This window comes from Pteropus medius, unplaced genomic scaffold (assembly GCF_902729225.1).
Source record: "Pteropus medius unplaced genomic scaffold, Ma_sr-lr_union100, whole genome shotgun sequence".
Taxonomy (NCBI): domain Eukaryota; kingdom Metazoa; phylum Chordata; class Mammalia; order Chiroptera; family Pteropodidae; genus Pteropus; species Pteropus medius.
The window spans coordinates 1,158,202-1,168,824 of NW_024352947.1; the positions used below are offsets into that span (position 1 = coordinate 1,158,202).

Sequence of the window (10,623 nt, forward strand, 5' to 3'; positions counted from 1 at the left end):
TCGCTCCCCTCGGCGTCCACGGCTGACGACGCTGGGCGCACGGTCCCAAGGGCGGCAGGGCCCGCCCCTCCCTCGGCAGGGCTGTCCCCGCGGCCGGCGGGGTCCGGCTCGCAGGTCCGGTGCCGGGGCCGACCGCGGCCTCCCGTGGCTCAGCTCGGGCTTAGCGACCGACGTCCTCACGCCCGTCTCCTCGCGAACTCCCCGCGCGAGCCCCGCAGCGCGGCGGGAGCGCCTCGCCCCGAACGCCTCCCGGACCGACCGAGCCCGGCCGCCGACGGCGCATGCGCGGCCTGCGGCCGAGCGCTGAGGCGCACGCGCGGCCACGGGGCGGGGCTTCCGGTCCCGGGGGCGGGGCTTGGACCGTGACCCCCGACCCCACCCGCAGTCGCGTGGCGTCCCCGGCCCCGACCCCTCGGTATGCCCCGGCACGTGTTCCTGACGGGGCCTCCAGGTGACCCGCCGGCGTCCCCGAGGGGTGGGCGTGGGGAGGGCGTGGGGACGGGGCCTCCAGGTGACCCGCCGGCGTCCCCGAGGGGCGGCCGAGGGGTGGGCGTGGCGCGGCGGGCCCCGGGGCTCCGGCCGCGGGAGTCCCGATCTTAAATCCCAGGCTGGGTCGTCTGCAGCCTGCGTGCGCATCCTTTCCCAGAAAGCGGGGTTTCAGGGGCCTGGGACACGGGGCCTTGGAGGTGGAGCCCACCGCGGAAAGGAGGGCAGGCTTGCGACGCGGGGACGTCCGGGCGTCTTTGCGGAGGCAGCAGACGGCCGGTCCCGCGGCAGTGGCCGCGGTGGTGGCCTTGGGGGGTGATGGGCACACACTGTGCTTCCGGAGGTCTGGCAGCCGTGACTGGCGGGAAGGGGGTCCAGTCTCTGTGGGGGTCACACTGCCGCTGGCGCGGTGGCTCTGGCCACCTTCCTGCTGGAGGAAGCGGGGACATCAGTTGAAGGGCGGTGACACCGAAGGCGGCGCCTTTATTCCCACGCAAGTTCCCCGACCCCCAGATTCCCTCCACGCGTGAGGCCGAGGGTTGAGAAGCCTTGGTAACTGCGGGAACCCCCTCTGGGACCCCGTTTCTGTGCATGTCCCCTCTAACGCCTGTCGTCGGGCGAATCCCTCAACCCTCTGGGCCGTGGAGTTTCACCTGTGGATAGGACAGGGTGAAGTCAAATGAGAGACTGGAGGACGTGATGCTTTTAAAACCAAGGTGCTACCCAGGTATCTGGCATGACTGGAAGAAGAGGCAGGTGGGGGGCCGCCTCAGACAGGCTGAGGGAGAAAGGGGGGCTCAGAGTGCAGAAGCGATTTCTGCAGACCCTTTTTTGCAAGGTGGGGCTCAGGTGTACCTTAGCAGTGAGTTCAGATATCTAAGGTTGTAACCCTGGGCCCAGAATTCTCTGCCACTTTATTTTAATGATTATGTTTAGGAGCAAAGGCTACACTTAATTTTTCAGACTTTGGAATTTTATTTTACTAAGCACTGGGGGAGCGGTGAGGAGGAGGGTCGTTGGAGAACATATCTATATCCATATCTATGTATCTTCACTTGATGTAATTTACATAACTTCCCATTTTACGTATTTGACCCTTTTTACCCCATCTACCTCCTCTCCCCCCACCCTCTGGTAACCACGAGTCTAGTGTCCATGTCTATGAGTCTCCGCTGAGAACTTTCTGATACCCAGAGGTGCTCCCTAATATTGCAAAGGCCCGGCTTCTGAGTCGATTGGTCGGTCCTTTATTTGAGACTGGAATGCAGTTTTCGAGCAGGGTTGGTCCCAAGACACCCGTGTTTTTCATAACAGGTGACCTGTTATTGTGACTGTACCTGCCTGAATCCTGGAGGCAGGTGGGGACAGAGGCCACCAGGCCAGCACTGGCTCTTCTTTCCACTTCCTCCTTTATAAAAGTTTTCGTACACGGAGTCGAAAGACTCAAATCGTTCTGCAGTGTAGCCTCCTGTGCCTGCCGCCAGCCCGCGCACCTGTCTCTGCCGATTCTCCTGCTGCAGGATAATGTAATTTTGATGAGCTCAGTAGTCAGTGTTTAGCGTCACGACTACGTGAAAGCTACTCACCCAAGACCCCTGTGGTAACCTATAATTTCTTTTCCTTTTATGCCCAACTTTTTTCTCCTTTGGAATTTTCGTCTTTTTTTTTTTTTTTTTCATTTAGTTTCTATCATCAGCTCAGTCCAACACTCTGCTTGCTGTCTAAATCTTCCCCACATGTTCAGACCCTGTATCTTCTCAACGAGATCGCTTTTTGTCGTTTATGCTGTCCGTGCCTCATTGCGTCTCCTTGGCACCTAGAGTTTTTCCCGACTTCCAGCTGTCCCACTGTGACCTACCTTGGAGGGCTTTCTCTGGTCACCGGAGCCCACTCTGCCTGTGCACAGGACAGGTCTGGCGGCCTTTCCTGTCCCTCTGGAGCAGCCTCCAACCCATGCTAGATGGACGTAAGCTGCCTGTTTCCTCACCCTGGGGATGGGGTCACTCTGAGCCATGTGAGCAAAGTTGGCTCTTCCGATTCCCCAGGGGGGTTAAGCTCCAGCGACCTGTGATGACAACTCGCTTGATGAAGCAGCTGCCACCCTACCAGCTTGCCTTTGTGTCAGGGTCGGCTTTGCGGGAGAACCGGAACCCAGATAATTCTGGAGCTTTCTGACCCGCTCTTTACATTGAAATTGCCCTTCAGAAAAGCACCAGTTTACCTGAACCCCCCTTCCCCCTGCCACCTGTCCACATGGAACAGGAGCTTCGGGGACTTTCCCGAAGCAGCAGTCACTGAGGGACAGAACTGGGCAAGCACCTCAACCCCTGCCCGGTTCACGGATTGTACTGCCGTGGCTGCCCACACAGTCTTCGGGGCTCCCCAAGAACCCTTGTAAGCGTCCTCGAAATGAAACACCCGTTCTTCGTTAACGATTTCCTCCTCCGAATCTCACACAAACGGTGGCGTCAGGGACGTGACAGCAGCGCACGAGGGCCCCCGGTGCACGTCGGAGAACTGCGCAGGGCTCTGTCCCTCAGTGACTGCCGCTGTCATCCGCATCCCACTCAGCTGCCTCCGGGACTCTGTGTGTGACACAACTAAGAATGTTTCAGAATTTAAACGAAACTTTAAGACACCACTTCTGTTTTCACAATGCTCCTTTCTGCTCGGAATTAAAAGTCGCCACAGCTGGAGCATCGGGATACGAAGCGAGGTGACTGTCCATCAGGCCCACCCGCAGCCGTCTCTCCCGCGGTGGCTGCGGTGGCCGCTGCCGGGGTCGCGGGCGCTGTGCGGCCCTCGCAGGGGACAGCTTCCTCACGGGCTTCTTTCTTTTTCAGGAGTTGGAAAAACCACACTGATCCAGAAAGCCAGCGCGGCTCTCCAGTCCTCTGGCGTGCCTGTCGCTGGGTTTTACACGGAAGAGGTCAGACAGGGCGGAAGAAGAATAGGATTCGACGTCGTCACCCTGTCCGGCCTGCGGGGACCTTTATCTCGAGTTGGGTACTGAGCTTTCACTTCTGCGGGGTCCCGCTCGCCCTGGGCGCGGGGTCGAGCCGCGTGGTCCCTTCTGTCCTGAGGGGCCTGGGCCTCCGTGGGTTTCTCAGGGAAGGAAAAGGGAGATCGAAACCGTCACGTGCAGAACAGTAGAAAAGTCTCGTGTTTCACTCAGCATATTCTGCTGAGCGACGAGCCCGTCTCCGTGGGTCGCAGCCCTGGTTCTCTCGCCACTTTTCAGAGATAGTTGGGGCGCCAGCTCCCGGAGCTCCAGGATCGGCCCCGCCAACGTGACCGCCAGGCGGTCGCCCTGGGCACAAGAGAGAGCGTGGGTCCGGGTCAGCTTCGCACCTGCGCCCTGCGCGGGTGGTTTCACGGGCGGCTCAGCCAGGGGTTCAGTGGGGGCGGCCGGAACCCAGAAACCGGCGCGGGGCCTTTGAGCGAGCCTCACCGTCTTCTCCCCCAGGCCGGAGCCGCCGCCGGGAGGACGGGGCTGCCGCGTGGGCCAGTACGTGGTGGATCTGACGTCCTTCGAGCAGCTGGCGCTTCCGGCGTTGAGCGACGTGAGTGTGTGGCTTCTGCCGCTTGGGCCCACCGGTCCTCGGTGCGGCGTGGGAATGGCTGGCCTGCGGCAGAGCAGCCTTTGCTTTGAAGGGGAGGTCGGGTTTGCATTTTAGAGTTTAGGAGTCTGCGAGTGACGGAGCCTTAACAAGGATACGCAGCGCAGTTTGCTGGCACTCTGAGCTACAGGTGACTTCCTCGTCACATAAATTCAGCACATGTGGCTTAAATATCGCTGCCCAGCTACCCGCGTCCCCAAAGATAAGTCTTCCTGTATTTTCCCCTCGTTTATATCTCGATCCAGTTTCCACAACACAGCAAGTAAGTATTTAGGGAAACGTCATTACGTGAACATAATGGTAAGCACCTAAAACATCACTGCGTCACCTGTTAGTTTTTAAAAACAGCTTATTGAGTTATAATTTGCATACCGTACAGTTCACCCATTTAAACTGTAGAATTCCGTTTTTTCGGTGTATTCACGGGATCGCGCTCCCAGTCGTCATCTTCCGATTTTAGAGCATTTTCGTCTCCCCCAGAGAAACATACCCATCAGCACTGCTTCCTCATTCCTGTCCCCCACGCCCGCCTCAGTCCCCGACAGCCACCGCCCTGCTTTCCCTGCCCGTCGATGTGCCCGTTCTGGACGTTCTCTGAGCAGGGAGTCACCCAGCGCGTGGTCTTTTGTGACGAGCCCGTTTCCCGTAGCATGCTGTTCTCGGGGCGCATCCGTATCGGGGCGCGCATCAGAACCTCCTTCCTTTTTACAGCTCGTCACGTGGACACACCACTTACCTGTTCATCGGTGGATGGGCATTTGGATTGCTTCCACTTTGGGGCTTTTGTGAATAATGCTGCCCTGACACTTGTGTGCAAGGTTTTGGGGAGACGTGTTTTCAGTTCTCTTGGTATCCACCTAGAAGTGGAAATGCTGGGTCATATGTGAATTCTATCCAGAACTTTTTGAGGAATGACCAGCCTGTTTTCCAAACCAGCTACACCATTTTATGTTTCTCCCGGCAGTGAATATGGGTTCCAGTTTCTCCACATCCTCGTCAACACCTGTCATCATCTGTCTTTTTGATTTTACCCTCTCTACTTGGGTGAAACAGGATCACGGTGTGGTTTTGATTTGCATTTCCCTAATGGCTAGTGATGCCGAGCATCTTTTCATGTGCTTATTGGCCATTTCTACATGTTCGGAGAAATGTCTGTTCATTTCTCTTGCCCATGTTTTAATTGGCTTAGTTGTCTTTTTATTTCTGAGTTGTAAGATTTCTTTATGGGTTCTAGATACCAGTCTGTGAAAGAGATGAGTATATTCTTCTGTTCTTTAATTGTCTTTATTTCTTGATGGTGTCCTTCGAAGCACAGATGTTTTTAATTTTGAGAAATCCAGGTTATTATTCTTACGTTGTTTGTGCTTTTAGTGGTTTATCAGAGAAGGCTTTGCCTAACATAATTTCGCAAGATTTATTCCTCTGTTTTTTTAGGAGTTTATAGCTTTACTATAAATTAGGCCTGTGGTCTACTCTGAGTTAATTTGTGTGTATGGCGTGAGGTATGGATCCAAATTTATTCCTTTACATAGAAACATCCAGTCGTCCCAGCACCATTTGTGGAAAAGACTATCTCTTCATTCGTTTCATTTCATTGTCTTGGCGTTCTTATTGAATCATTGACCGTAAACATAGGGATTAATTTTGGATTCTCGATTCTATTCCTTCTGTCCTTAGGTCAGTTTCATCTTTCCTGATGTCAGCACCGCACTGTCTTGATGGCTGCAGCTGGGATTTCGATGGGGATCGTACTGACTCTGTAGATCAATTTAGGGACTGTTGTCATCTTCACGATATTAAATGTTTTGATCCATGAACGTGAGATGTTTTCCTATTTACTTATTAGATCTTTAATTTATTTTCAACAACGTCGTTGTATGATTTCCGGTATACAAGTCTTAACACTTCTTTTAAAAATATATATACACATCCATGTATCGTAATTAGAATTGTTTTCATTGTTAATTTCATCTTTGGAATGTTCATTACTAACGTATAGAAACACAATTGATTTTTGTATATTGATCTTGTATCCTGCAACCTTGCTAAACTTGTTTATTAGTTCTAATAATTTTTTAGGGAATTCCTTAGAATTTTCTATATACAAAATCATATTATCTGCAAATAGAGATACTTTTACTTCTTGCTTTCCACTTTGGATGCCTTTTATTTCATTTTCTTGCCAAATTTCCCTGGCCAGAACCTCCAGTATTATGTTGAATACAAGTGGAGAGACTGGACATCCTTGTCTTGGTCCTGAGCTTAGGGACAAAGCATGTAGTCTTTCAGCATTAAGTGTAATGTTAGCTTTGGGTCGTTTGTTGATGGCCTTTACCAAGTTGAAGAAGTTCCTTTTTATTTCTAGTTTGTTTAGTTTAGTATTTTACAATGAAGTGTCGAGTGTTGTCATTATGTGATTTTTTTCCTTTTTTATGTTAATATGGTGTATCATATTTGTTGATTTTTAGTTGTTACACCAATTTTGCTGTCTTGGGATAAATCTCTGTTGTTTGAGGTATATAATCCTTGTATGTTGCCGGGTTCAGTTTGCTAGTACTTTTTAAAAATTTTTTGAAGATTTCTGCATCTACATTCATAAGGGAGGGAGGTGGTCTGCAGCTCTTTTCCTGTAATGTCTAGTTTCGGCATCAGCGTAATACTGGTCTCGTAGGATAAGTTGGGAAGTGTTCCTTCCTCTCTTAATTTTTGAAAGAGTTTGTAAAGGATTGGTATTTTTTTTTTGAGTGTTTGCTAGAATTCACACATGGGCCTGGGCTTTTCTTCATGGGAAACTTTTTAATTACAAGTTCAATCTCTTTGTTATACAGCTGCTGATTTTTTATTTCTTGTTAAGTCTTTTAGTTATTTGTTTATTTCATCTAAGTTATTTGTTGACATACAGTTGATCAGTATTTTTCTATAACCCTGTTTATTTTGTAAGGTCTGATATCTTCTGTTCTTTCATGCCCTAATTTATTTATTTATCTATCTACATATCTATCTATTTATTTATTTATTAGGCGAGGCAACCCTTGGTTGGCCTCACAGACTGCAAGGGCCTTGTGAACTTACAATCCCTTATTTTTTTATTTTTTTTACGCCTACAGCACCTGGTCTTCCTAGGTGGCCTCCCATCCAAGTTCTAACCAGGCCCGACTCTGCTTAGCTTACGAGATCAGACAGGATCCGGCTTGTTCAGGGCTTGGCCATAGACACATGAGCAATTTTAATTATTTATTTAAGTCTTTGGGTTTTTTTTCGGGCAGTCTAGCTAAAGGCTCATCAATTTAGTTGATCTTTCCACAGAACCAGCTTTGGGTTTTGTTGATTATATAGTACTTGTTTTTTGCATTCATTCATCACATACTTATCAGATCCTGGGTTGACAGTCATGAACAAAACAGACATGTTTTCTGCTCTCTGAAAGCTCTCCGTCCAGTGGGAAACGGGGAGGGTATCGGACGCAGTGTCATTCCTGCTGGGAAGGACAGGCGGGTGCTGTGCGGGGGTAAGGGGCCGACTGTGCCAGGCCAGAGCTCTGAGGAGTGACATTTAAACAAATGAGAGTTGAGAAGACGCCATCACCTCAGAGATAGGATATTGGGGGGAGGTGTGACATGGGGGTTTCCAGAGAATATTCTGGGTGACGGAGCAGACACCCAGAGGCCCCAGACCCCTGTGGCAGCAGCAGCCAGGGAGGGAGGGGGCGGGCCTCGGGGGCGGGGCCTCGGGGACCCTGTTAAGAACGGGCTTTCATTTAATCTGTTATGGACGCACGACCGTGGTTTACTTTCGTGGAAGTTTAATGGTACCAGCCTGTATCAGGAGGCAATTATTAACCTTCTGGAAGTTTCAGTTGCCGCAATATTTAAGCCTAGGGTCCTTCTCATGGCCTGGAAGGCCCCGGGCGGTCGGGCCTGCTGCCTCCAAGGTCCCCAGCGCTGGCCGGCCTCCCCAGCGTGCCCCGCACGCATCCAGGGCCTCGGCCACCCCGGCGTCTTCAGCTGGCACACTCATGTCTTTGCTTTTCTGCTTTTTTTGTGACATTCAGGGCTCAGCTAAGCTTTGGAGTCAAGGTGTTGAGAATTGTAGCTGTCGTCTGCGGAGGGCAGCCTCTCGTGTCACAGGTCCGGTGGTGGCACGCACCCCGTCCTGTCAGAGGGCCGGTGGTGGCATGCGCCCCGCCTTGGTCACGAGGCTGGTGGTGGCATGCGCCCCGCCTTGGTCACGAGGCCGGTGGTGGTGTGTGCCCTGTCCCGCCACCAGTCTGTCATGAAGACCCACGAGCCCAGATGTCCAGGCTGGTCCCAAGGCGCTGGGATCACAGGAGGCCGGGTTCTCCATCCGCTGGGCTGTCAGCCGTGGATGCTGTTTCGGTCCCAGGATAGTTCTTGCAGCTTGGAAAATGCCACAGGTGCCCTTCCGGTGCTCCGGGCAGGTGCCTGGGGGAGCCCGGAGGGGCCGGGGAGGACGTCACGGGCCTCAGAGCCTGGCGAGGACAGCCTGTGCCCGGGGCAGGCTTCCGGGGAGGGCCGGGCTGCAGTCGTAGGGCGGTCTAGACATCTTGTCCTGGCTGCTAGCCTGCAGTTTCACTCCCTGGCGACACAGTCACCTGCCATCAGACCGCTAAGGGATTCTGAAACTTTAGGTTTGCAATAAACAGTGAGGCTAACTGGAGTCCTGCGTCTTTAGCTAATAATGTAAGCGTGTCGATGAGTCGTGGGCTGGCTTGGCTGCTGCTCTTGCCACCGGCTGTTTGCAGGAGGGGACGCTGTCCTGCTGCCTGACACTGGCAGACACGACCCTGCCATCTCCCCCACGCCCTGCTCCTCCCATAATGCGTGATACCCGCTGTCCCAGACTGTCCCAGACGGACACGCTCAGGTTCCAGTCTGTGTGTCTGCTAGTAAAAAGGAAAGTTAACCCTAACATCCACCAGAGATATTTATTAAGTAAATAATTCAGAACAAGGCAAAAACCACTTTAATTAGTCTTCTCCTGCTTCAGTATTTTGGTTAAATGAAATCGTTTATTTTATGTCTACATTTTCTTTGTATTCTTGAAAGTACATCTAAAGAGCAAACGAAGGGTCCCCCGAATCACAGCGTTTTCAGGCCTCTGGCATAACTGGCATCAAGAAAGTTTATTGTTCTAAGTCTGTTTAATTTTTCCAGAAAGCCAAATAGCTGAGTGCAGCCCAGGCTGTAAAATTATTCATAGCTTCTCTTCCCGCGACTGGTCCATTTTGTGACTCTGACCTAAAACATCTTCTCTCTCAACGAGCAGGATCTAAAACGTGCTTCGTACAAAGAAGCTTTTCTCACTCTCTGTGACAATGAAAATGTATAATCTACTGAATCCTAGGCCGGGGGTCGGGGGTGGGGGGGCGTGCCGAGGGGCAGGAGGGCTGCACAGGAGGGCTGCACCGTCACAGGTCACACCCCTGTGCTGTCCTCTGCGGTCGGGGGGCAGGGGGAGAAAGGCTGTAACCTCAGGGCCCAACCCCCTAGAGTGCTTCCCCAGCCCCGGAGCCCATGCCCCCAGGGGCGGGCAGTGGGCGGGCTCCTGACCTTCAGGCCTGGGCCCCTGGCTGTGCGGCTGTGTCTGTGCCATCACAGGGGAGCTGGGCAGTGTCAGCAGCGGTGCTGTCTGCTCACTGGCTTATCTTTCCTTTCCCTCCAAAGTTGCTTAAATTTACATAGAAATAAAACCATTTTGAACGCACTGGCGGTCCCCTTGTTAAGCTCCTGCGTGCAGGCTCCCGTGTCCTTTAGAAGAAGCAGCTGCCTCTTTTCAGGCTTCTGGGTGGCTTAGCATCCGATCTGTCTCTCAGCTGAGTGAATAACTTCTACTTTTCACCAAAATTCCAAGACTTATTATGTTTGAGGTTCCTGTAGTTCCTGGATAACAAAAGTCCCTAATTCTGGACAGAATGAGGATTTTTGGTAAGGTTTTAAAACGAGCATTTTCAGTAGGTAGTAAATAACGTCTGTGTGTGGGTCCAGGTATCTCTGTGCTGAAGCGCGCATAGTGTCCGTGAGCTCCTTGGTGACTTGCAGAGAGTGGCAGGGAGAGCGACCGTGTTTACCCCGGCTCCTGTGTGCACGCACACGCCCACACAGGTGTGCCCACGTAAACACACGCACACCCCTTTCACACTGCTCTGCCTGGATCGAGTGCTGTCACACGTGTCGGTTTGATGTGCGGTTCTGCTTGGCTTGCACGTGGCGGCCTCCAGAAAGACGACGTCCACGATTTTCTGTTGTCCCTGGCGGCAGCACGGTGCCCCGAATGCCCCCGGTGGGGGTCTGGCCGGTCGCACCGGCCCGCACCTGTGGGGTCGTCTGTCTGCACGCTCACGCGCAGGCGGCTGCCAGCCGTTTTCTGTCCGGCATTTGGCTTTCGTCTGTGGAGTTCGGACTCAGCGGGGACGCCCTGCCTTCTTCCTCGTCCCCTCGCCCCGCCAGAGGAGGGCGACAGTGGCCGCCTCGGCTCAGCCTTGCGTCAGCCCGTTCCG

At 52.8% G+C, this 10,623-nt stretch overlaps 1 protein-coding gene across 1 annotated transcript in view; it reads left to right on the plus strand.

Annotated features, from left to right (window-relative positions):
* The first annotated feature begins 321 nt into the window (after positions 1–321).
* Positions 322–10,623, plus strand: part of NTPCR (nucleoside-triphosphatase, cancer-related) — a 14,985-nt gene continuing 4,683 nt past the window's right edge. The window contains exons 1-3 of the mRNA XM_039850338.1: positions 322–451; positions 3,330–3,492; positions 3,953–4,049. Of these exons, the coding sequence (XP_039706272.1) occupies positions 418–451; positions 3,330–3,492; positions 3,953–4,049 (294 nt within the window). The 5' untranslated portion in view covers positions 322–417. The remainder of the gene's footprint in view (positions 452–3,329; positions 3,493–3,952; positions 4,050–10,623) is intronic.